Source organism: Mobula hypostoma, chromosome 20 (genome assembly GCF_963921235.1).
Source record: "Mobula hypostoma chromosome 20, sMobHyp1.1, whole genome shotgun sequence".
Taxonomy (NCBI): Eukaryota; Metazoa; Chordata; class Chondrichthyes; order Myliobatiformes; family Myliobatidae; genus Mobula; species Mobula hypostoma.
Window position 1 is genome coordinate 57,885,183 of NC_086116.1, and position 27,762 is coordinate 57,912,944.

The window sequence follows — 27,762 nt, forward strand, 5'->3', positions numbered from 1 at the left end:
GAGTTTGTTGTGGGTGGGACGCTGATCACCGTGGGATCAAAGATGGCGACACCCGGGAGTGAATGTGATCATCCTTCACCAAGCACCAAAAGTGTGGCTGAGACTCCGCAGAAAGTGCGGCAACTGCTGTCCGACAGCATCGCAGAGACGTAATTTCAATGCACCTTGGGGTTATTGCTTCTTACCGATGGTATTTGCGCGCGGTGCCCTTCTGGGCATGGGAATGAATGGGCCCAGCGTCAGTACTCCGTCTCCGACATGTATGTCTGGGGATTGTTCCTCACTGCAAACTGTTCAGGACAATCCGTTTTTAACGGTTACCAGTGTGAAGTAGCTGCAAAAACGAGCAGCATACCCAGTTACAGTCCTGGATCTCTGTGTGCATCCCCATACCAATCGTACCATTGAGTAATTTGCTTGTGAGTTCATTCCAATCCAGAGATTTCATCGTATAATCCAGTGCTGTTATTCAGGGGTAGTTCAATAGCACATTGATGTCCAATTATAATTTTTCTCCTTTGTTTACTTGGCCAGGGAATAGAGGCCATGTCCCTCTGCAAGTTGGTGTCACATGATCGTCGTAGGATAGTTAGACATTCAGTTAACAGCTCGTATAGAATGGCACTTTTAACAGTGAAATGCTTTTTAAGCAGGATATTTGAATTGTTAAGGCACAGGAGGCCCTTCAATCTATTGAGTAAGCAATTCAGCTAATCAGATTCTCCTGCAATTTTCTTTCTTATACTTATTCAGCTCTTTTTGAATATCACGATTGTATCCGTTTCCACTTCTACTTCGGGCACTACATTCTAGATGAATACTATTCGTTGAATTTATTTTCTCTAGTTCTGTACAATATTCCCTGGTCTTGACACACCAACAATTTTGCTTAATGTACTCTGTCTATATCCTTAATAATTTTATATACTTTTATCAGATTGCCTTGTAGCCGTTGTTTCAAATAGAATAGTTTATCCTCAAGTCCTGAAATCACTTTGGTTAACTAATTCTCCACCCTAGATAAAACTTCTGTGCCTTTCCTAAAGTGCAGTGCCTGGAGCTGTTTTCTGCTTTATAAAAAATTATTAAGATTTTTTTTTCTTGAACTCTGTCTCTCTCTGTCAATCTCAGGATGCTTGTACTTTAAGTACTTTGTCAGCCTATCTTGCTACTTTCAACAAACTATGCATACAAACTTCCAAATATCTCTGTTCTTGTACCTATTTTAATAACTTTTTAAATTCAGGTTTTGGGCTCTGGGCTTTGCTGGCCAAGTATTTATTGCCCTGAAGAATGTAGAGCTGAGCTGCCGCCTTGATCTGCAGTAATCGTACTTGTGAAGGTATTCCCACAATAATGTTGGGTGAGGAGTTCCAGAATTTGATGTCTTTCATTTCCCGATGGTGTGTGGCTTGGAGAGGAATCTACAGTTCTTATACTACTTGGTGCCAAAAGGTCAAAGGTCTCGGGTGCCCTTGGAATAGCGTTGGTGTAGTGCATTTTGTGAACTGATAAAGGGGAAGGAAAAGTATTACATTATACTCTTGACTTGTGCTCATGGAAAGTAGAACAGATTGGGGACATCAGGAAGCAAACCTCTGGCCTTGTCTGGTCTGATATGATCCCATTGAGTTTTTTTTTCAAAGGTCATCTGTGGTGCTGATGGTAGGGGACTGAACAATGACAATGGCCTTGAATGTTAAGGGTAGGTGGCTTGACCATGTGACAAAGAGTGAGTCCATACAGTATGTCTGATAGTTCTATGACACAAATACTACTGTTGCTTATCAGCCTGTAGTTAAATACTGTATCATCAAAGCCTTGCTATCTGCATTATTTATTTAGACATACAGCCCTTCAATTCACATCACAATACAACATCCAATTTTACCCTAAGTTTACAAAGACTAATTAACCTATGAACCGGTACATCTTTGGACTGTGGGAGGAGACTGGTATTATAGTCCTGACTTACAGTTCATAGAAAATGGAACAGATTTGTGACGTGTCGCAGAAGTGTAGGAATGGACTGATTCATTACTGAAGACTTATAAACAGATTTGGACACTATGCAGTGATGCCTACTTCAGCCATTAGATTGTTTTTCCTTTGATACTGATTAACTTCATTTATATCAGGCTGTCTTGTCATTTAGCTTGTTCAAACACTACCTTTATGTCGACAGCAGCAGTCTTGCCTCACTTCTGGAATTCCACTCTTGTATTAATGTTTGAAACAAAACTGTGGTGAGGTGTGAAGCCAAGTGGAATAACAGAGCACTGGGTGCAGCAAGGCCTACTCAGCACTTCCTTGTCAGAGTACTGAACACCTACATTCCAAAACCTCCAGAAGCAAGCTGCTCTGGAACAATTATAAAATAGGCATTTACTTGACAATGTGGAAAACATCCCCAAATACGTCCTGCTCTTAGAAGAACAAATCCAATGCAACCAATTACCCCACAATCAGTCTACTTTTAACATCAGTGATAGAAGACTTTGTTGACAGTGCCATCAGTCACTAATAACCTGCTTCTGATGCCAGTTTGATTTTGCATATTCCACCAACAGATAGATGGCAGATGAAATGTTATGTATGCATCTTCCTGTATGCTATTACCATCTTCTTTGGTGTGTCAACCTGGCTTATATGCTCAAAACTCTGGAGTGGAATTTCAATGATCACAAACACATTGCCCAAGAATAAACTTGTTACTTCCTTTGCTCTGCTAGTAGTAGATTGATCTTTATGATATTGATATCCAAGTGTTATTAATCTTTGTTTCCTAGTGATCAGTCAACTTCCATCCTTGAATCACCAGATGACAGTGATTTACCGGGATTGCCAGTTCCTTGTGATTCGACTAACAAAGAAGCTTTTTTCTCACGGGTTGAAACTTTCACAATATCCTTCAAAGTTGTTACGTACTCAGAGACACGCATCTAAGATCTCTGTTCAGTTTTGCAAACAGTAATACCCAATTCTACAGTAGAATATTTCCTATACCAGGTAGTGGCAAAGTGAAGCAATAATGCTGACACATTCTAGGTCAACTTCGAGATATTGAATTTCAGTTTCAGTGCAGTAATGCTTTTATGATATAAATATTGATTTATTAGACAATTTAAAAGAGAAAGTGGTCAGACAGCTCCAGATATTTATAGGGATATGACCAGGGCAGACATGAACAGCAAAATGACTGCGTCCTGGTTGATAGTCTCTTGTTTTCACAAGGTAAAGGTTCAAGATTGTTTAATGTCATTTCCTGTACACAAGTGTAAGGAAAATGAAATAATTTTTACTTTGGATCTGATGCAGTAGAAAAAAAAACCCTACAAAAGATAAACAATAATAATTTTAAAATGCAATAAGTATAAATACATAAGATAACTTGTATACTATACACAGATTGATTGTATGCCTATAAAGTGTTGCTAGTCTACACATAAGGTGACTGACAGGAAATACTAAAGTAGTGCTGGAGTTAGTGGGTGGAGGTGTTGATCAGTTTTCCTGCGTGGGGGAAAGTAACTGTTTTTGAGTCTGGTGGTGGGGATGCTACGTAGCCTCCTGGGACAAATAGTCCATGGGCAGGGTTTGTAGGGTCCTTCATGCATACTGGCTCTTTTCCAGCACCTTTCTGTATATATGTATGTCCCTGACGGCGGGTAGGCTGGTGCTGGTGCCAGCGATGCGTTGGGCAGTTTTGACCACCCATTGCAGAGCAATCCTGTCAGCTGCAGTGCAGTTTCTGTACCAAGCAGTGATGCAGCTTGTTAGGGTGCTCAAAGTAGCATATCTGTAGAATGATGTGACTATGGGAATTAATTTATAGCTAGAAGAAATGTTAACATGAAATTGAATATTAAATGCTAGGAGGTAATGTAGTGCTGCATAACAGTACTCAAAAGAGCCAAGTTTCCACTAGTGATTCATGAACTTGTGAACTCCTGTGCTATATTGGGTGACAGGCCAGTGGTGGCAGCTGAACAGACTTCTTTTATCTGGAAAACTGCAATCTGATTCACTTCCAGTGCCGCAGACGGTTGGATTGCTTGTCCCTACCAATATGTAGGTGCACATGAATGAACATTTATTTAATTTTTCTGAAAGGTGCAATGGGTCAACAACTTCATAGAGTGTGAGAAAGAGAATCTGTGAGGGAACAGAAAGAAAAACTTTGGACAAACTGCACAATTTCAGGTCTCCAGCTCTTCCTTCCCAGTTCCCTTTGCATATAGTTGTGGAAGGAGCTAGAGCTAGCAATGTTCTACCAAACTCAGCTGATGAGAAGTGTACTCCCACCGCCCCCCATGCCTGATTATATGGGATTAAAAACATGCTCCTCCCACTCTACATACATTAATGGCCGTTAATGTTATGACAGAGTGAGGAAGTGAGGATAAATTAACATAGCGGGAATGTTGTGCACCAAGTTGAAAAAGCTTCTTGATGAATGGACTAAGCACACTTTTTCTTGACAAAGATACTCATTCAAATGGGCTGGCATGGCGTTTGAGCTGTCCCCTTTGCACTGTGCTAAGTATGGCTGGACTAATGTTGAGTGTGATACGTTGAAGTGTTCCAGCTGCCAAGCCTTCCTGTGTGCAACCCTGCACCCTTTATTGGACATCAATAAATGTAAGATGTATGTTTTATATTGACTCCTTTTAAAATTGTCATTATTTGCCTTTTCACCTCCCAGTTCACTCTTTTCTCTATCACAAAACACACATGCTTGTTTGTGTTTCACTTACTGTTACGCCACTGGTGTTTAGGGCAGCAATGAAGGTCCTCCAACTCTGACAGTGTTCAGGGCTTCCTTCATCATGTCAGTAGCTTCCTCTCGAGTTTCACTACTGTCTGTCATGCGAGTCCTGGGTGGAGACTCAGGAATACCATCACACTCAGATGTAGAAGGATTCTTCATTTCTGTCTCCTTAACAATTTTATTTTACGAGTCAGGGCTGTTAACCCTGAGCTGAACCCCCGAACCTGGAAGACTACTGGACCACTCTTAGTTTGTCCTCTACCCTTTGACCTGTTTGGCATGGATGACCCTGCCAAGAGCCAATGCGTAAAGCCCTGACTCCCGTCAACACAGCTCTCTGGGTCACTGAGACACGCAAGCCTCCAAATCCAATGACAAGGTTGTGGTCCTCTTGGAAGTGTTTGTGTTTTGTTGAAAGCGTAGAAACTGTAGAAACCACGGAATATTTGGGTCTGATTTTGCCCATCGTTAGCTAAACTCTGCCCCCATTCAATGCTGTATGATTAAGCTCCCCAGAAATATTTATTTCCAAAAATAACAATACAGGGGAAAACATCTCATTGAACCCAGCAGGACCATGTCAGTTGTTAGGTTTCACCTTATTCATTTCAACCCAATCAGCCAGATTCCCTTTCTCCCCCTGGGTCTAACTGTATTTCTCTTAAATGCATCCTCTGTGTGAGATTAAATTGTTAAGTAAATTTGTAATGTATATTCCTTATTGAAACTCATGTTGGCTTTCTCATATTTATGGCCTCCATTCCTGGAATGGTGCACAATTGGAAACCACATCTCTACAGGTGTCTTTTTCAATCTCTTCCATATTTTTAATTAGGCCACGCCTTAGTTTTCTACTTTACAGAGAAGGGAACAACAAGCTGTTTGGCTTTTCTAGAGAGTTATCACATTAGAGCTTTTTTTTTTGCAAACACAAGAAAATCTGTAGATGCTGAAAATACAAAGAAACACACACAGAATACTGGAGGAACTCAGCAGGACAGGCAGCATCTCTGGAAAAGAATGAACAGTTGATGTTTCGACCTAAGACCACGTTCTGATGAAGGCTGTCAGCCCGAAACGTCAACTGTTTACTCTTTTCTACAGACGCTGCCCAGCCTGCTGACTTCCTCCAGCATTTTCACTCTTTACTATTTCCTTTTTTGCCATTCTAATGCCGTTCATGACTCTCCTGAAAATGGAGATGAGAGCTGTGCAGAATGTCAATATCATCATCATCATCATCATCAGGTGCTGTGCCCAGTTTGAGCTTTGACTGCCATGGCCCACACACTCCTGTCTCGGGTCAATTGGATCAATTCATTGATATTCATTTCCAGTTCTCTGGTTGCTGTCTCCATCATCATTTGTCTTTGTCTTCCTCTTGCGTTCTCCCCTTCAATCTTTCCTATAATTACCGTGCATTCGAACTCCTCTTTCGTAATCACATGTCCAATGAAATTACGTTGCCTTTTCATGATCTCATACATTATTTCACTTTTTGTGCTTGCTCTGTTCATGACATCCTCGTTAGATATTCGTTTCGTCCATGATATTATTTGCATCCTGCTCAAAAACCACATCTCTGCTGCTTCAATTCATTTCCTCACGTTACTAGATATTGTCCAACATTCTGAGCCATATAATATAACTGGATAAACGTAACATTTCAGTACTCTGAGGCGGGTTGTCATGTCTAGTTTAGTATTGGTCAGTATACTCTTCATTCTCGTAAAGGTGTCTTTTGCCATCCCTATTCTTCTTTTGATATATTGTGCAGAATATATCTTTTCCATTCTACTCCCTCAATCCCTTGTGTCTCTAAGATTCAAGATTGTTTAATGTCATTTCCAGTACACAAGTGTGAAGGAGAATGAAATAATTATTGCTCCAGATCTGATGCAGCACAAAAAATGCTATAAAATATATAATACAATAATTAAAAACCAGTAAAATTAAATACATAAGATCGCTTATATACAGAGATTAATTGTATGTCCATAAATGTACTAGGCACGGGAGTGCCTGTACCTAAGGTGAATCTGAAAGGAAATAATAAAGTAGTCTTGGGGGTGTAGAGGGATGGATTAGTGGGTGGAGTTGTTGATCAGCCTTACTACTTGGGGAAAGTAAGTTTTTTAGACTGGTGGTCCTGGCATCTGCCATGTCCTTAGTGTCCTATGTCCTCAGATAGTGACATCTACCTGTTGTATTAAAGTTGCGATGAGCAATCAGTTGTTCAGAGCTTTCCTCAGCTGGTTTTATGCTGAGGAGTAGTTTTACATAAAATGTGCCTCATTCATTTGTTTTTCCAACCTTTACCTTTAAGATAAAGAAAGGATAACTGTGCTGCAGGATAGTCTGAAAACGGCACATGAGAAGTTCTGCTTCTGGCCTGACAGTCCCTGTCCAGGTGAGGTGGGAGGAAGTGTGTTAAATCGTAAACATCATTTTCGCCTCTCCTCCTTCCCTCTTCCTCCATTCCCCACTCTGTCTCCCCTCTTACCTCTCCTGGTGCCCATCCTCTTTCTGTTTCTCCCATGGTCCACTGTCCTCTCCTATCAGATTACTTCTTCTCCAGTCCTCTACCTTTCCCACCTATCACCTCCCAGCTTCTTACTTCATCTTGTCCCCCACCTACCTGTCACCTTCGAGCTTGTACTCTTTCCCTTCCTTCCCAGTCCTGATTCCCCTCTCGACTCAAAACATGAACTTTTCCATAGATGCTGCCTGACCTGCTGAGTTCCTTCAGCATTTTGTGTCTGTTGCTCTGAATATGTTAAATCTTTTGTGTTCCTCACTGTGCTTATAAGGCTTGTATCTGCAAATACTTTCAATCTATTTTTGCTCATCTCCTACTTACTTTCTTGTCCTGGAATGTACCTTGATAATCTCAAACTTTGGTCTTAAAGTCTTAAGAATAACCATCTTATTTCATTGAAGCTGAATGTGGTATTCCTAGATGAGCATTCACTTTGCCTCTTTCCCATTTTGCTTGACAGCCTCTTTCGTTGTCTTTTGGGTAATGAATGAATTTTTTAAAATCTGTCATAAGAAGTTTGTCCTGATTGAATTGAAAATGTTTCCACGTTTAAAAGAACTGGAGCTAAATTTATCAAAACAGAATTTGGGGATAATTTGATTGAGTAGCTATTGAGAGACTTTTCCATGGTTGGTGTTCAAAATTGTGTTTCAAGATAAATAATTCGTCTTTGGACTGCAATGAGAAAAAAAATCTTCACCCAAAGAGAATGAAATTCTCTGTTCTAGACATCAGTGGATACTCAGCAGTTTTACTCTGTCTTGATATAGATTAGATTATGAGAACACTCAGTCCTCTTTTATTGTCATTTAGAAATGCATACATGCATTAGGAAATGATACAATGTTTCTCCAGAGTGATATCACAGAAAACAGGACAAACCAAAGACTAACACTGACAGAACCACATAATTATAACATATAGTTACAGCAGTGCAAAGCAATACCATGATTTGATAAAGAACAGACCATGGGCACAGTAAAAAAAAAAGTCTCAGAGTCCCGAGTCGATCGACTCCCGAGTCCCTGATAGCAGGCGGCAAAAGGGAGAAACTCCCTGCCATAAACCTCCAGCACCGTCAACTTGCCGATACCTTGGAAGCAGCTGACCCTGAGTCCATCCGTCCGAAAACTCCGAGCTTCCGATACATCCTCCTGAGCGCCATCCTCTGCCAAGTGCCTTCAACCTCTCCCCGGCCGCTGAAACACGCAAAGCCGAGGATTTCGGGGCCTTCAGCTCTGGAGATTCTGGTTACCACGCAGTAGCAGCGGCAGCAAGGCAGGCATTCAGAAGTTTTCCAGATGTTCTGCTGTGCTCTCACGTCTGTCTCCATCAAATCAGGATTGTGCACCGTCCCCTACTTAACAGATAACAGACATTCATCACCGAAGTGGCCGCGTGCGCTGCCGTCGCGCCGCCATCTTCTCCCCCCTATAATGAATGAACTTTTGATCAAAGGTAATTAAGATGGAAGATCAACCACAATCTTATTGAGTGCCAATTGGACTGAAGACCTACCCTTACTTAGGTAAGATTTCCCTTTACAGAAACCATGCTGACTTACTTATTTTATCATTCGTCTCCAAGTACCTCGAAACCTTATCCTTATTAATAGACTTTAAGTGAAGTCGGTCAAGAGTTGGATGATGTCTATGAGGGTCACTCCATTTTCCTTCCATTTTACTGGCAGATCATTTCTGGGCTTTACCTCTAAATGAACCGGCGGCTCTACTTCACGGGATGGCGGAGAGGTTCAAGAGTCTGTGCTTGCTGGATATCCAGTTACCAGTCCTCAAGCAGGATGACCTCAAAGATATGGTGAGAGTTCAACAGATCAACCACCCACCCAAACCTGCTGGGGTATCATTCCATGGGCCGCGGGATCCCCTTCATTATGCTGCTTTCGCCTCGATGCTGATGACAGGCAGCAGTTTTGACATAAGGTCTCATTTATTTTTCATCTTATTCGCAGTGATACTGGTTAAAATAAATGACTTTTCCAGGTTACAGGAAGATGAAGTGACTGCATGCATTGTTAACACAGCTGGAGAGAATTTTCCACACTGAGCACAGAGGAATAATAGACAGTAAATGTAACTTGTGCTAAACGGGCAGCATGGTAGCGTAGTGGTTGGCGTAACGCTGTAGAGTACAGGCGACCCAGGTTCAGTTCCTGCCACTGCCTGTAAGGAGTTTGCATGTTCTCCCTGTGACCACGTGGGTCTCTTCCAGGTGCCCTGGTTTCCTCCCACTGTCCAAAGGTCTACTGGTTGGTAGGCTAATTGGTCATTGTAAGTTGTCCTGTGATTAGGCCCAGATTAAATTGGGGGATTGCTTGGGGGATTAAATTGAGTGGCTCGAAGGGCTAGAAGGACCTGTTCTGTTCTGTGCTATATCCCGATAAATAGATGGATAGATAGATATCCTTTGAGCTAAATATTTTTTCTCTGAGAGATCAAAGTGAGATGCAGTACTTCAGATTTACCATGCCGCTGTTACAAAGGTATTGGAAAAGAGCTGATGAAAATCCCACTGTAGGTTACTCTAGAAAGTCAAACCAGCATAGGACAATGAATGGTAGACACTAGGAGATGTGACGGAACGGAGGGACCAACAAATACAAGTGTGTAGTTCGTTGACAGTGGCATAACAAGTAGGCAGGACAGTGGAAGAAGTTGTTTAGCATGCTGGTCTTCATAGTCAGGGTATTGAGTATAGAAGTTGGGTCATTATGTGCTCTTGTATAAGTCATTGGTGAGGCCATTCTTAGAGAACTATGTACAGTTTTGGTATAGGAAATAGGCGATTAAACTGGAAAGAATTTATGAGAATGTTGCCTGAATTAGAGAGAGAGGTTGGCCAGACTAGGCCATATTCCTTGGAACGTGGGAGAATGAGGGGCGACCTTATAGAAGTGTTCATAATTATGAGAGGCATAGAGAAATTGGACAGTAACAGTGGTAGGTGAGTGCCAAACTATGGGACATAGATTCAGGGTGGGAGGAGAAATAATCAAAAGGGACCTAAGAGGTGACTTTCAAGCAGCGGGTGTTGAGTACATGAAAATGAGATTGAGCTAAGTACAATAGTATTGTTTAAGAAGGATTTGGATAAGTACGTGGGGAGGAGGGAGGATGGGGGCTGGAGTGATAAGGGCTGACCATAGGAAATTGCAACTAGCTAGGTGGACAATGTAGTCAGCATGGATTTCTTGTCCCAAAAGGCCTTTGAATTTGTTATGCATTACTCTATGATGCAGTGAAGATCATGTTAGTATTGGAACGTACAGAACACAATGAGTTTTAATTTTGATTCAGAGAGCAAGAAGATTCAAATCTTTAATATATTTAGTAACTTCTTGTCCTATTTCAGTGGTGGAACAGTGTTCTTCTGCAGCTCATTTAGGGCTGGTTGCCAGACAGGGGTTCTTTCTAACACTTGACTCACTGACATATATGCTCCTCAAATTCATTGTGATAGTGAAATTCCCGGATTTAGATGACTTGTCTCCTGTGTTTATGTTACCAAATTGATTGGTGTTCTGGTCTTGGATAAAACAATGGCGAATTATGAGTCCATTATTGCTAGGAATTATACCAGAGTGACTTTTTTAAATTCAGTAGTGACAGTTCATTAGATTCAGTGCTGACCTTCCTTCTCCTCTCAAACAGACCATCATGGAAGAAACCATCAGTGTCCTGTTGCAGTTGGTAGAAGATGATTTGAAGTGTAACACTACAGGTGACAGTTCTGTGCTGAAGAGCAGTGGAGATGTCCTCTCAGTCCATGTTTCAGCCTGTATCCTTGCTCTGTCTGGCTGGACTGCTGGGTAAGAATCCAAAATAAATTAGCAGTTTCTGGACACCTTCAGGGACCCATTGGTTACCTGGAATCACTGACTAGATCTTGAAGCAACATTTCATTACTGCCTCCTTTACCCCTCACCACACAATTTGTTTCTCAGACAGAGAATCCAGTGGTTTATCACCCATATTGTCCACGACCTTTCAACTTCATCACCTCCTCCTTTCCCATCTCTTCAAAGGTTGAGGTCATGGGTTAAGGGTGAAAAGGGAAATGTTTAAGCAGAAGTTCTTTACACAGAGGGTGGTGAGAGTGTGGAATGATGTTCCAGAAGAAGTGATTCAATTACAGAATTTAAGACCATAAGACAAGGGAGCAGGAGTCAGCCATTTGGCCCATCGAGTCTGCTCCGCCATTTTATCATGAGCTGATCCATTCTCCCATTTAGTCCCACTCCCCCACCTTCTCACCATAACCTTTGATGCCCTGGCTACTCAGATACCTATTAGTCTCTGCCTTAAATACACCCAATGACTTGGCCTCCACTGCCGCCCATGGCAACAAATTCCATAGATTCACCACCCTCTGACTAAAAAAATTTCTTCGCATTTCTATTCTGAATGGGCGCCCTTCAATCCTCAAGTCATGCCCTCTCGTACTAGACTCCCCCAACATGGGAAACAACTTTGCCACATCCACTCTGTCCATGCCTTTCAACATTTGAAATGTTTTTATGAGGTCACCCTCATATGTTAACCCTCTCATTCCCGGAATCATTCTAGTGAATCTTCTTTGAACCCTCTCCAACGTCAGCACATCCTTTCTTAAATAAGGAGCCCAAAACTGCCCACAGTACTCACTCTTCCTTCAGTTAGTCCTGACGAAGGGTCTCGGCCTGAAACGTCGACTGCGCCTCTTCCTATACATGCTGCTTGGCCTGCTGCGTTCACCAGCAACTTTGATGTATGTCACAGTACTCCAAGTGAGGTCTTACCAGCACCTCTCAACATCACATCCCTGCTTCTATACTCTATTTCTCGAGAAATGAATGCTAACATTGTATTCGCCGCCTTTACCACGGACTCAACCTGGAGGTTAACCTTAAGGGTATCCTGCATGAGGACTCCCAAGTCCCATTGCATCTCAGAACTTTGAATTCTCTCCCCATTTAAATAGTAGTCTGCCCGTTTATTTCTTCTGCCAAAATGCATAACCATACACTTTCCAACATTGTATTTCATTTGCCACTTCTTTGCCCATTCTCCCAATCTATCCAAGTCTCTCTGCAGACTCTCTGTTTCCTCAGCACTACCGGCCCCTCCACCTATCTTTGTATCATCAGCACACTTAGCCACAAAGCCATCTATTCCATAATCCAAATCGTTGATCTACAATGTAAAAAGAAGCGGTCCCAACACGGACCCCTGTGGAACACCAGTGGTAACTGGCAGCCAACCAGAATAGGATCCATTTATTCCACTCTCTGTTTCCTGCCAATCAACCAACGCTGTATCCACATATGTAACTTCCCTGTAATTCCATGGGCTCGTATCTTGTTAAGTAGCCTCATGTGTGGCACCTTGTCAAAGGTCTTTTGAAAATCCAAATGTACAACATCCAATGCATCTCCCTTGTCTAGCCTACTTGTAATTTCCTCAAAAAATTGCAATAGGCTTGTCAGGCAGGATTTTCCTTTAAGGAAACCATGCTAAGTTCTGCCTGTCTTGTCATATGCCTCCAGGTACTCCGTAACCTCATCCTTGACAATTGACTCCAACAACTTCCCAACCACCGATGTCAAGCTAACAGGTCTATAATTTCCTTTTTGCTTCCTTGTCCCCTTCTTAAATAGCGGAGTGACATTTGCAATCTTCCATTTCTCCGGAACCATGCCAGAATCTATTGACTTTTGAAAGATCATTGCTAATGCCTCCACAATCCCCACAGCTACTTCCTTCAGAACACGGGGGTGCTTTCCATCTGGTCCGGGAGATTTAGCTACCCTTAGACTATTCAGCTTCCTGAGTATTTTCTCTGTCGTAATTGTGACTGTGCACACTTCTCTTCCCTGACACCCTTGAGTGTCCAGTATACTGCTGATACCTTCCTCAGTGAAGACTGATGCAAAATACTCGTTCAGTTCCTCCGCCATCTCCTTATCTCCCATTACAATTTCTCCAGCATCATTTTCTATCGGTCCTATATCTACTCTCACCTGTCTTTTACTCTTTATATACTTGAAAAAGCTTTTAGTATCCTGTTACGTACCCCGTAACTGGGTTGCCAAACCAGCAGAAATGGATCACTCAGTTGGAGTCTGGATTATTGGAACTAAGAAAGTTTTATTAAAGAAATAAGCAACACAGTACTCTGATCAAAAGGATAATGAATACAACAGTTCAGCAATGATAAACACACATGTACACAGAAACTAGGGTAATGGGATCAATCAAGCTCTATCGTTGTCTAGGGGTAAATGACCAGTTTCAAAGTGACGCAAAGTTCAGTTCAATTGAGTTCAGTTCAGTTCACAGTAATCACTGCCGTGGTGATGGACGGGGGTGGGGTGGGGGAAGGAGAGAGAGAGCAAAAGCGAATGAATATTCAAACGGCTTCCACACAGACCTTCGATATTCTTCGCAGTCAGCTTTCGGGCGAGCCCTTTGTAATGTCTTCTGAGGTCACTGACTGTGACCCCTCCGTTTCCAGATACGATCGTTTCTCTGTGGTGAACCTGGCACCCAGGCAAGGACGGACACACACCAGGTTCCCGCCGATTGTACCTTTCCACCCTGTGCGTCTATGGCTTGGTCTCGCGATCAGCCCTCCAAAACTCCCACCGACTTGTGGGAGGCGCACCGCTTCCAGGGTCTCATTACCTCGTGGTGTCGTGTGTGTCTTGCCTTAGCGAACCTGTCCCTTTTTATCCCCCTGCTGGGGTATCACCTGTCCATCACTTCAAACAGTTCAGGGTTCAAAGAGGAGCCGGTCTTGATAGCTCTCCCGTCTCTTCATTAACATCTCCGAATGCTGCTCCATTGTTTTCCTTATCTCTCTTTCTCCTGAAGACAGGTGGCAGACCAACTGCTGATTCCACTGGTGCCAGCACGGGACAGTTAACATCTTAGTCTATGTGTACTTTCGTCACACCCCTCACCTTTAAGGATTTTTACCGGGGTAAAAATTACAAACATGAATACATTATTTGATACACACAAATATACATCTTTATCAGCTATTTGGCTAATACAGCAAATTTTAAGTTGTCAACACCTGACAGACAGTCAGCAATCACATTTTCTGTTCCTTTTATATGTGTTATTAATAATCCCTTAAACCAGGCTCCAACTTAGCAAACTTCATAGTGGCCAAAAACACTGATGAATTGCGATCAATGTAACCTCTCATTGGGTTTCGTCCCGGACCACAATAACAAGGGTCGTCCCATCCCGACTTAGTTTTCTCTCGCAAGGGCTTAGTAGGAGGGGGAAGGGTAGTAACAGCAGAGTTATTGCAAAACTTCCTACAGTACCCCACCATCTCCAAGAGCCTTCTGAGGGCCCTCTTGTCTGTCGGGTTGGGATGTCAGAGATAGCCCGCACTTTAGCTTGCATCGCTGCCAGCTGCCCCTATGTTACCACAATTCCCAGATAAGTGACCTTCGTGTGGCCGAACTCATTTTTTTCAAGGTTCACTATCAAGCTGGCTTCAGACAGCCGTATTACATCGCCAATACACACCCCTGTGTTCATCAGCCCTTTCGTCACTGAATTACTCATTCTATAGGGGTGTTGTTCACTAGGCTGACCTAGCGTAACAAACACCACCCAACGTCCCAGTTCTTTGCATCGCCTCGGGAAAATCAAACACACGTGTGCGAGCCGTTTAATTACTTCTCCTAAAGAGTCGCTTTGTTCGGGGATTAGGGGAGAGACCCTATCAGCAGAGCTGGCCAAAACAATAGCCTTCTCCCATCTGGTCGATACCATACTCATCTTTTCAAAATGGTTTTTTTCTCTTATCGGGAGACCTTAGCTTCATTGATTTCCGCGCTAACACCGATTAGGTTTGTTAGCATATCAAAAGCCTGTGACCGTCTCAGTTCGCGTCTGCCATAATCAATAACATCCTTCCTCCTGTGCAGCCGGTAAACCTCTTTCATGATTCCACCAACTGTTTCCTCCAGCACCTCAAAATGTCCACCGAGGGGTACCTTGTGGGCCAGGTTAAAAATCTCATCCCCATAACTCTTTTGCACCACCCCCCATTCCTCATCTGCGGGTACGGTACATGGTCTCCCTGTCTTCCTCAGCACTTCCTCCTCCACACAATAGCCTACTGGCCCCCTTGTTAATTCTGCGTCAGAGAGAGCTGTCTCCGCCAAAACCATCAGCCCCTCGTCTCGCTCCTGCGCCTGCACAAATTCCTTCCTGGCTACTGCTAAGCCTGTCTCAGCTCCCTCACTACCTCTTGTTTCACTACACACCTTCTTTTCACTTTCTACCTCCTCCTGGTACGTCTCAGCTAAATTTACTTCGGCAGTCCCAGGATGAACCTGTGAGTCCATGGGCGGGGCCTCAATGCTGGCAGGCTGACCTGTCAATCTCACGGCTGGGAACACGATTCCCCCGGCAAGGTCATTACCGAGCAAGACTTCCACGCCTTTCATCGGTAATTCGGGCCTCACCCCGATCGTGACTAGTCCAGAGACCAAGTTGCTTTGTAGGTGTATCTGGTGCAAAGGGGCTGCCTCTGTCCCTTCCCCAATACCTTTGACCTTGACCTCCCCAGTCTGGGTCTCTGAGCTAAACTCTAATACACTCTTCAATATCAATGACTGACACGCTCCCGTGTCTCTCCAGATCCGCACTGGAACTGGGTTTAGCCCCTCCTTCACTGACACCAAACCGGCCGAGATAAACCTCTCGCGCCCTTCCTGAACTTTGGCAGACCTGTCCTCTCCTAGCGGTTCGTTTACCAGCTCGATACAGCCAGTCAAAATCGCCGTTTTTCCTTTTCCCGGCTCCTTCTTTGGGGCAAAGCACCTGGACGCAAAGTGTCCGGCTTTCCCACAATTATAACAGACGACCCCAGGAGACTTTCTACCAGACTGCTTCCGGTCTACCTTATCCTTCTCACTAGTCCCCGGCTTACTTTCTGACTTTTCTGGCGGACTCTCCCCGCTGTCCTGACTACCCTTCTGGTAGCCTTTACTTGGGGCAAACTTCATTCTATGCGTCAACGCGTACACATCCGCTAACTTAGCAGTTGCGGCTAACGTGGCTGCCTCTTTCTCATCTAGGTAGGGTCTCACACCCTCAGGGACACAACCTTTAAACTGCTCAATCAGGATCAGCTGTAGCAGTCTGTCATAATCCCCCCTCTACCCCCTTCGAGGCGCACCAACGCTCACAATATGTCTGCATCTCACGGGCAAACTCTAAATACGTGCGGTCCCACTGCTTCCTCGCATTCCAGAACCTCTGCCGGTATGCCTCCGGGACCAACTCATAAATCCTGAGGATTGCCTCTTTCACCACCTCATACCTCTGGGCATCTTCTGCGGACAAAGCTGAGTAAGCTTGTTGGGCTTTCCCTTTCAGTCCACTCTGAAGTAAAACAGCCCACTTATCCCTCGGCCAGTCCTGACTTGTAGCAACTTTTTCGAAATGGAGAAAGTACCGATCCACGTCGGTATCGTCAAATGGGGAACCAGCCTAACCTCCTGGGTCGCCCTGAACCCTCCACCTTGGTTCGGCATGGGCCCCTGCTCTGCCCTTATCTTTAACTTCTCCAGCTCAAATTCCCTTTCCCTCTGTTTCTCCAACTGCCTCTCTTCTCGCTCCAACTGTCTCTCTCTCTCTCTCTCTCTCTCTCTCCTGCCTTTCTAACTCTCTCTCTCTCTCCTGCCTTTCTAACTCTCTCTCTCTCCTGCCTTTCTAACTCTCTCTCTCTCTCCTGCCTTTCTAACTCTCTCTCTCTCTCTCTCTCCTGCCTTTCTAACTGTTTCTCTTTCTCCTGCCTTTCTAACTGCTTCTCTTCGTGTTCAAGGTTAAAACGTGCTCGAGTCTCAGTTTTTCCAAGCTGCACCTGTACCACGTCTCCAGCAGGTTTTTCAATAGGCACCACCTCCAGCTCTCCTTGGGGAAACACACCTTTAGATACATAGTGCTCTACGATAGCTCTGTGTATCTCCTCTCTCCTCGTTGTCGACTTCCCTTAACAAGATTCAACCGTTTGGCCACAGCTGCCAATTCCGCTTTCCTGGCATCCTCTAATGCCTCCAAGGTCGGTGCCTTTAGAAATTCCTCAATCTCCATTTCTGCTGTTTGTCTTTTCTTTCTTTCGGGAATTTTAACCCAATCAATTTACTCCGTCCCAGATTTAGCGTTCAAAATCGCGGACGAGAACCCCACTTATGTTACGTACCCCATAACTGGGTTGCCAAACCAGCAGAAATGGATCACTCAGTTGGAGTCTGGATTACTGGAACTAAGAAAGTTTTATTAAAGAAATAAGCAACACAGTACTCTAATCAAAAGGATAATGAATACAACAGTTCAGCAATGATAAACACACATGTACACAGAAACTAGGGTAATAGGATCAATCAAGCTCTATCGTTGTCTAGGGGTAAATGACCAGTTTCAAAGTGATGCAAAGTTCAGTTCAATTGAGTTCAGTTCAGTTCACAGTAATCACTGCCGTGGTGATGGACGGGGGTGGGGTGGGGGAAGGAGAGAGAGAGCAAAAGCGAATGAATATTCAAACGGCTTCCACACAGACCTTCGATATTCTTCGCAGTCAGCTTTCGGGCGAGCCCTTTGTAATGTCTTCTGAGGTCACTGACTGTGACCCCTCCATTTTCAGGTACGATCGTTTCTCTGTGGTGAACCTGGCACCCAGGCAAGGGCGGACACACACCAGGTTCCCGCCGATTGTACCTTTCCACCCTGTGCGTCTATGGCTTGGTCTCGCGATCAGCCCTCCAAAACTCCCACCGACTTGTGGGAGGCGCACCGCTTCCAGGGTCTCATTACCTCGTGGTGTCGTGTGTGTCTTGCCTTAGCAAACCTGTCCCTTTTTATCCCCCTGCTGGGGTATCACCTGTCCATCACTTCAAACAGTTCAGGGTTCAAAGAGGAGCCGGTCTTGACAGCTCTCCCGTCTCTTCATTAACATCTCCAAATGCTGCTCCATTGTTTTCCTTATCTCTCTTTCTCCTGAGGACAGGTGGCAGACCAACTGCTGATTCCACTTTGATATTATTTACCAGCTTCCTTTCATAGTTCATCTTTTCCCTCTTAATGATCTTAGTTTCCTTTTGTAAACTTTTAAAACTTCCCAATTCTCTGTCTTCCCACTAATTTTTGCTTCCTTGTATGCCCTCTCCTTTGCTTTAACTTTGGCTTTGACTTCTCTTGTCAGCCACGGTTGCATCCTTTTTCCATTCGAAAATTTCTTCTTTTTTGGAATATATCTGTCTTGCACCTTCCTCACTTCTTGCATAAACTCCAGCCACTGCTGCTCTGCCATCTTTCCCACCAGTGTCCCTTTCCAGTCAACTTTGGCCATTTCCTCTCTCATGCCACTGTAATTTCCTTTACTCCACTGAAATACCAACACATCGGATTTCGGCTTCTCTTTCTCAAATTTCACAGTGAACTCAATCATGTTATGATCACTGCCTCCTAAGGGTTCCTTCACCTCAATCTCTCTAATCACCTCTGGTTCATTTTTCAATACCCAATCCAGTACAGCTGATTCCCCAGTGGGCTCAACAACAAGCTATCTCGCAGACATTCCACAAATTCTCTCTCTTGAGATCCAGTGCCGACCTGATTTTTCCAATCCATTCGCATGTTAAAATCCCCCACAATTATCATAATACTGTCCTTCTGACAAGCCTTTTCTATTTCCTGTTGTAATTTGTAGTCCACATCACTGCAGCTGTTTGGACGCCTGTATATAATTGCCAACAGGCTCCTTTTACCCCTGCGATTTCTTAGTTCAACCCATAAAGATTCTGCACCTTCCGATCCTATGTCACCTCTTTCTAATGATTTAATATCATTTCTTACCAATAAAGCCAGCCACCCGCTCTGCTTACCCTTCCGATACACCGTGTATCCTTGGACGTTCAGCTCCCAGAGACATGCATCCTTTATCCACGTCTCAATGATGGCCACAATATCACACCTGCCAATCTGTAGCTGTACAACAAGATCATCCACCTTATTACTTTTGCTGCGTGCATTTAAGTATAACACCTTAAGTCCAGTATTTGGTACTTCTTGCTTTGATTGCACTGCAACTCATCCCAATGGCTGCAAATTTGCCCATCACCTGCCTGTCCTTCCTGACATTTTTACTGCTCACTATCTTAGATTTATTTCTGTTTTCCCCCTCCTCTGCTCTATCATTCCGGTTCCCATCCCCCTGCCAAATTAGTTTAAACCCTCCCTAACAGCTCTATTAAACCTTCCCGCCAGGATATTGGTCCCCTTCGGGTTAAGGTGTAACCCGTCCTTTTTGAACAAGTCATACTTCCCCCAGAAGAGATCCCAATGATCCATGAATCTGAAGCCCTGCTCCCTGCACCAGTCTCTCAGCCACGCATTCATCTGCCTGATCCTACTATTCTTGCCCTCGCTAGCACATGGCACAGGTAGCAATCCGGAGATTACTACCCTGGAGGTCCTGCTTCTCAGCTTCCTTCCTAACTCCCAGAAATCTCTCTTCAGGACCTCCTTCCTTCCCTTATCTATGTCATTGGTACCAACATGTACCAAGACAACTGGCTGCTCGCCCTCTCCCTTCAGAATATTCTGGACCCAATCTGAAACATCCCGTACCCTGGCACCTGGGAGGCAACACACCATGTGGGTATCTCTATCAGGCTCACAGAATCTCTTGTCCGTTCCCCTGACAATGGAATCCTCTATGACTACCGCATTCCTCTTCTCCCTCCTTCTCTCCTGCACAACAGCACCAGGCTCAGTGCCAGCGACCCGGTCACCGTGGCCGTCCCCTGTCAGGTCATCCCCCTCAACAGCATCCAAAACGAGATACTTGTTGCTGAGGGGGGCAGCCACAGGGCTGCTCTCCACTATCCGGGCATTATCCTCCTCTCTCCTGACAGTCACCCAGTTTTCTGACCCCTGTAGCCTAGGGATGACTACCTCCCCATAGCTCCTGTCTATCACCTCTTCACTTTCCCTGATAAGCAGTAGGTCATCAAGCTGCAGCTCCAGATCCCTAACACGGTCTCTGAGGAGCTGCATCTCAGTGCACCTGGTGCAGATGTGGCCATCAGGGAGGCTGGAGGTGTCCCAGAGTTCCCACATCTGACACCCTGAACAAAGCACTAACCCTGCAGACATGCTACCTAATTCTACAGGAATGAAACAGGAAAAATAAGTCTACTCACCCACTTACCTTGCCAAACACACAAACTTTTCAAACCGTTAGCTCGTACCGTTAGCTGTGAGAGCCCTGCTGTTCCTGTCTGTCCGGGCCGATTCGCCAAGGGGCAAAAAAGGGTTGGTGCCTCACTCACGCCTCTTCCCGTTACCACCTAAGCTCGTTGAGCCAAAGCCCTACACTCTGCTGCCACTCACTCCGCTGCCCACTGTATAGGGTGGTCTCCTTTTTAAACTCTCCACGCTGTCCTGTCTACGTCACGCGCCTGCGCAGTCTCGTCCTTCTTGTACTGGAGATAAGATAAGTTTTGATAAGTACTTGAATGGGAGGGGTATGGTCCTAGTGCAGGTCAATGGGAGTAGGCAGAATAATAGTTCAGCACGGATTAGATGGGCCAAATATAACTATGACTGCAAAATACAGTTCCGTAGACAATGATTATCTTCTTTCACGCAACACTTTAGCCATTCCTCAAGCATGGATAGATAGGACCAGCAAGTGTTTCAAAAAATGTCTTGAGTGTTTCTCCCACCAAATAAGCTGGCCAGTGGTGCACTGGAGTCGGCTCCGGATTTTGAGGGGAATGGTCCCGAGTTTGAATCCGGCTAGCTCCTTGCACGCTTTCCAACCGAGTGTCGAGCTAGCAACTCGGCCTCGTAAAAAACAGCCAAATGCTATGGAAATTGCACAACTGCTGCCCGATATGCCACAAGGCATGAAAAGGAACAACAACACTCCCACTAAAAGAAATATGCAAATGTGATAGAGGGATGAATAATATCTAGGGGAGCTCTCCAAAGTACAAGGTGTAGTAGTGCCATGGGATCGTTTCCATCTGCACATGTCACTGTTTGACATCAGACAACCAGTAATATAGACCATGCTGGAATTTGTCCTAAATTGTGTTGATCCAATTATGGATACAAAATACCAGGCTGTGACTATGTATTGTGATGTGAAAAGTGAATTTCATATAAAAAGGATTGTTTGTATTCCGTATTACATGATACATCTCCCAGCTGAAGAGGTTGAGGGGCTCATGGTGTGGGGAATCAGAATCACATTTATGTAACTATCCCAGCTTTATTTCCCATTTGCTAGACCGTCCTCCGATTTACATCAACTGCCTGTTATCACCTGCTCCTACTGCATGAGGAGAGTGGGCCTGTGGAGCTTTCAGCAGATCGATGCCGTTTCCTCGGCTACTGATCCTGACACCCCTGTGTGTGGTACCTCTCCACGGGAGAGCAAGTCAGAATTATCAACGCCAACTCCCCCTGCCACATCTCCCCGCAGGATGGTCACACGGAGTCAGGACGCTGCCCAGATACAGGGCACTGAACTGGTACTATAATCTTTGCTTTAGTTTAATCCTATCATGTTCACACACTCCTTTACTAAAACTATATATTTTTTTTCTTTTAATCAGCATGAAACCAGTCCTTTGCCTATCGGGGCACGGACTCGGAGTCGAGACGCCCACAGCCCAACCCTAGTTGATCGAGGTGAACCAGAAAGCATCAGTCCACACCAGCGGAACAAGCGGCCTGTGACGCGAAGCATGGGGCAGGGCGATGTGCCTTCCAGCCCTCAGAGGAGGCCCAAGCGTCCGCGACTGTCTTCATCCACCAGCTCTGTAAGTAGCAGCGTGAGGTTAGAGCTTGTTGTACTGGCAGATCCACAACAAACCACAACCGTTCGGCAGTGTTAGCAACAGAACTACATATCAGAGTCATTTCACTCACGGTCACACCCCTGATTCTAAAGTTCTTTCATTTCGGTCCTCTGCAGTCCACTGTTGGTAGACATGTCTTCAGATGGCTGGGCCCTGGGCTCAAACATTTCTTCAATAAGTTGCTTGATCTCTCTCCTCCCTCTCCATGAGGAAACTTAAAACTTACCTCTTCGGCCCAGTCTGTCACCTGTGCTTGAATGACACAATGTTGAATTTTATTTACCGTCAGAGGTTTAGAATATACACAAAAAAGGATGTAGACTGCTTCATGGTTAAAAATAGCTCACTGAAAAAGAGCCAATTTAAATGGAACAAATACAGATCAACTGGAGTAAACGCAAACCACAGGAATTCTGCAGACGCTGGAATTTCAAGCAACACACATCAAAGTTGCTGGTGAACGCAGCAGGCCAGGCAGCATCTCTAGGAAGAGGTACAGTCGACGTTTCAGTCCTGACGAAGGGTCTCGGCCTGAAACGTCGACTGTACCTCTTCCTAGAGATACTGCCTGGCCTGCTGCGTTCACCAGCAACTTTGATGTGTGTTGCCTCAACCTGAGTAAATTTGGCTTGGCAGGCAAAGCTGAAATTGATTGTGGGAGGTGTTTAAGATGGAGGCGTTTCAGCTACAGTTTAGGTACATTTCCATAAGGAAGTGGGACAGGAACAGTAAAGCCAGGATTGCCTGTGTGGCAAAAAGTATCCAAAGAAAAGAGCAAATGACAAAGAACCAGTTTGACTTAAAAAGCGGCAGAGGTAACATTTGAAAACCTGACAGCAAATATAAAAGAAATACACAGGCATTCTCCTGGGTATGTAAGCAGAAAAAGTTTTGCGGACAAGAGGTGAGGCCATTCAGCGTCCAATTAAGAAATAGGTTCATGAAGGTAGAGGCTGATGCAGTTCATGAAGCTGAGATACCATACGAATATTTGAATTAAATCTTTAACAAGGAAGACAATACTTGATTTTCAACAATAAATGATCTGACTGAGATTCTGGTAGGCTAAAAAATTAATGATAATATAGGTGCCGGAAAAGTTAGCTGTATGTTAAATGCATACAAGACTGGAGTGACAAACAATCTGCTGGAGGAACTCAGTAGTTCAAGCAGAATCTGTGAAGTGGTGGAGGGCAGAGGAATTGCTGATGTTTCAGCTCGTAATGCTTCATCAGAACATTTTCAGAAGGCATTTGATAAGGTGTCTCACATGAGGTTGCTTAACAAGATAAAATCCCATGGAGTTACAGGAACGATACTGGCATGGATAGCTGAATGGCTGATAGGCAGAAGACATCGAGTGGGAATAAAAGAGGCCTTTTCTTGCCGGTGACTAGTAGTGTTCCTCAGGGATCAGTATTGGGACCACTACTTTTCACATTGTTTGTCAATAATTTAGATAATGGAATTGATGGCTTTGTGGCAAAGTTTGCAGATGATACGAAGATAGGTGGAGGGGTAGGTAGTGCTGAGGAAGCAATGCGATTGTAGCAGGACTTAGACAAATTGGAAGAATGGGCAAAATAGTAGCAGATGGGATACAGTGTTGGAAAATGTATGATAAAGCATTTTGGTAAAAGGAACAATAGTGCGGACTATTATCTAAATGGGGAGAAGGTTCAAACATCAGAGGTGCAGAGGGACTTAGTTCTCATGCAAGACTCCCCAAAGGGTTACTTTACAGGTTGAGTCTGTGCTAAAGAAGGCAAATGCAATGTTGGCATTTATTTCAAGGGTAATAGAATATAAAAGCAAGAAGATAATGCTGAGGCTTTATAAGACACTAGTCAGGCCACACTTGGAGTATTGTCAACAGTTTTGGGCCCCATATCTCCGAAAGGATGTGTTGTCATTGGAGAGAGTTCAGAGGAGGTTCACTAGGATGATTCTGGGAACGAAGGGGTTAACATATGAGGAGCGTTTGGCAGCTTTGAGCCCGTACTCACTGGAATTTAGAAGAATGTGTGGGGATCTCATTGAAACCTACCGAATGTTGAAAGAACTAGATAGGGTGGATGTGGAGAAGATGTTTCCCATGATGAGGGTATCCAGAACTAGAGGGCACAGCCTCAAAATTGAGGGACGACCTTTTAGAACAGAAGTGAGGAGGAATTTTTTTTAGCCCAAGAGTGGTGAATCTGTGGAATGCTCTGCCACAGACAGCTGTTGAAACCAGGACCATGGGTATATTGAAAGCAAAAGGTGATAGTTTCCTGATTGGTCAGGGCATCAAAGAATATGGCGAGAAGGCAGGTGTATGGGGTTGAGTGGGATCTGGGATCAGTGATGATAGAATGGCGGAACAGACTCAGCGGGCTGAATGGCCTAATTCTGCTCCTGTGTCTTGTGGACATAACTCTTGTGGCCCAGATGGGATGCATACTAGGTTCCTGAGGGAAGTAAGGGAGGTTATTACAGAGGCCGTGTCTTCCAGCTTAAAGAAAAGTAAATAGTAGGTTCAGGAGTAGCGTCCATGGAATTTAATCCCAACAAGTACAAGTTGGGAAGTCAAATAGCAGTAGGACTTGTACAATAATTAGCAGGGTGAAATTGAGGAACAGAGAGACTTTGGGCTCTGAGTTCATAGTCCTCTGAAGGTGACAACGCAGGTAGGTAGAGTGGTGGAGAAGGCATTTGATAGGTAACGGCACAGAATTCAAGAGCTGGGATGTTCTACTACAATTCTGCATATCACTGGTTGTGTCACACTTGGGGTATTGTTTGCTGTTCTGGTTGCCACGGTACAGGAAGAATATGATTTTCTGGAGACGATGCAGAAATGATTCATCACGATGTTGTGTGTAATAGAGGGTTTAGTAATAGGGAGAGATTGGATAGATTGGGCTGACCTTCCCTGGAGTGAATCAGAGTCGGGTTTATTATCACTGGCATATGTCGTGAATTTTGTTTTGTGTAGCAGCTTTAGCAAGACATAAAAAGTGATAGTAATTTACCAGCTAAGGGGTGACCTGATGGTGGTTAGCACAATGCTTTACAGTACCTGCGACCCGGGTTCAGTTCCTGCTGCTGCCTGCAAGGAGGTTGTATGTTCTCTCCGTGACTGCATGGGTTTCCTCCGGGTGCTCCGGTTTCCTCCCACAGTCCAAGCTGTGTATTGTCCCATGATTAGGCTGGGGTTAAATCGGAATTGCTGGGCAGAGTGGCTCAAGGGGCTGCGAGGGCCTGTTTTGCATTGTATCACAATAAAATAAAATACAGATTATGAGAGGAATAGATGAGATCAATACTCAAATTTTTTCCCCTGTTAAGGTTATGAAAAACTAGAGGGCATAGATAATAAGGTGAGAAGGAGGGGATTTAAAGAGAATCCAAGGAGAACGTTTTTAATCTGTCAAGTGCGGTTGATATCTGGATCTTGCTGCCAGCGGAGGGAGATGAATCAGGTACATCTACATTGTTTAAGTGGCATTAAGTAGAAGGATACTGTGGTTATGTGAGGCAGTCGGATCGGCGCGGATGGCCATGGCAGACTGAAGGGTCTGATTCTGTGATGTATCATTCTGACTGCAGAATTGCAGGGTGTGCAGTTAAACAAAATAACTGCTTGGCAGTCAGTTTAACCTCAGTGAAGTTCCAGAAATGATAATCAGGGGCATAACCAGCAATCATCGCATTAGAGGAAAAAGTGTGGGGTAACTGTGACTACTGAGCGTTAGCTGATTTAGAGAGAGATTCGTTAGGAAACAGTACAAAACATATAGAGCCAAGGCAGGCGTATGAACTAGGTGCAGGTGAACTGTGAACTGATTGAATAAGAATGTGCTAAATGGGCACCGTTTATCCTAAAGTCAGTTCACTGACCAGCAAATAGAGGTAGTGGGCAGAAATGCCATAACTCTATGAAACTGGCATAATAATGACCATTTAATTTGGCACAAGGTAAGTATTCATAGTTTACGGAATTACACTGTGCCGAGGAACATTTCTGAGAGGGTAAGTGGATGTAAAGGAGATCTGTAAGTCTAGAAGATATGGTGGTTAACTCTAAGCAGGCTATTCAGGGAGGTTTTGTTTGATTCCATTTTTAACTATTTTACAGGATAGCAGCCGGGCATACTTTAACCCTGTCTCCCAGCACAGGGATTGGTGTCCCTGGATTAGAAGAGGACTAAATCCTGAAGATAAGCTACACAGCCCACAGCCTGAGGAACAGGGCCTGACCCTTGGGTCACCTGAAAAGACAGAGGCAGGGTGGAAGGCAGTACTTGACGTCCTGTTATTGTTGAAAGGACCGTCCAGCCCAGATGAGGGCTTGGACAGTTTTGTAAGTACCCAGTTTTGCTCTTTAGCAGGCAGTTCATGTTCCTCTTTCTCCTGTTTCCTCAAAAGGATTAATTCCTTTCAGATTGTGGTTCAATTGACAGGAATCCTAAATAGTGATTGGAGTTGAGGATAAATAAATGGAGATTTAAATAAGCTGTTCTAATTAGTACTGGTGACATCTTGTGGCAGAAAATCGGTACAGTGCCTGTTTTTACTTTTCCTCTAATTTGTGCATCTTCTGAGCATTCTGAGGTCTGGCCTGAGTATCCATTCCATTCCATTCCCTTCCCAGACGCTGGCAGCATGCTGTGGCCTGTTGCCAGTCTCCTTTTTAAAGAGCTGCTTAATTTGGATGCCAGGACTTGGAACCTTTTGTCAAGCTTTAACAGGAGGAGGAAGAGAGAAATGTTTAACCTTTGCCTGCTTTGGTCTCCTTCTGCATTCTGGGAAGCTGCAGAGATCGGTACCAGAGCCAGATGGCTCAGTGTTGCCTGTTCATTCAGATAGGATGGTGCATTTGTGCCCACAGTTATCCTTCAGGTTGCCATTCATTTCAAGGATCAAGGATCAGCTTTATTCACCATTCGTATTTACATGTATTAGGAATTTTCTGTGGCATGTTGGTGTGACAACAACAAAAAAAACAACAAATTCAACAATTAGAAAGAAAAGATACAAAAAAAAAGTTTGAACTTGAACTATGGGTATGGAATAAAATATACATAAATACCAGCATGTATTTGCAATGTAGGTAACATTATATAAAGTGGTTTAAAGTGTTTACAGTGCAGGGCAGAAACGAGGGTAATAGATGGAAGAGGGTGGAGGGGGCTAACTAGCTTGGTTGATCAGATTAACTGCCTGGGGGAAGATGGTGTGAAGTTTTTGTTGTAGTAGCTGTATATATAGTGTTTGGAAAAGGCAGGTTCGCTGGGTGGGTAATGATTTTTACCGTCCCACTTCTTTGTCCTGGACATGAACAAATCTTGCAGTGATGGTAGACTGCAGCCAATGACCTGACAGTTCGCTGTAGTTTGATACACTGTGAGAGGACGTTGCACCAACCAGACAGTAATGGCTGATGTGAGGCTGCTCTCCAGAATGGTGACAGTTTGAACCTAGTTTGAAGCATTCAACAGAAACACACACAAAATGCTGGAGGAACTCAGCATGTCAGGCAGCATGTTTGGAAAGGAATAAACAGAA

At 44.3% G+C, this 27,762-nt stretch overlaps 1 protein-coding gene across 2 annotated transcripts in view; it reads left to right on the top strand.

The window, feature by feature from the left end:
* zc3hc1 (zinc finger, C3HC-type containing 1) overlaps positions 1–27,762 on the top strand; it is a 28,552-nt gene continuing 790 nt past the window's right edge. Inside the window, exons 1-9 of one of the 2 annotated variants that reach the window (XM_063073014.1) lie at positions 1–149; positions 2,790–2,904; positions 4,491–4,641; positions 7,098–7,181; positions 9,001–9,128; positions 10,982–11,139; positions 21,639–21,882; positions 21,967–22,173; positions 26,333–26,557. In XM_063073014.1, coding sequence (XP_062929084.1) covers positions 43–149; positions 2,790–2,904; positions 4,491–4,641; positions 7,098–7,181; positions 9,001–9,128; positions 10,982–11,139; positions 21,639–21,882; positions 21,967–22,173; positions 26,333–26,557 — 1,419 coding nt within the window. In that variant the 5' untranslated portion in view covers positions 1–42. The remainder of the gene's footprint in view (positions 150–2,789; positions 2,905–4,490; positions 4,642–7,097; positions 7,182–9,000; positions 9,129–10,981; positions 11,140–21,638; positions 21,883–21,966; positions 22,174–26,332; positions 26,558–27,762) is intronic. The other variant, XM_063073017.1, reaches the window with a different exon arrangement.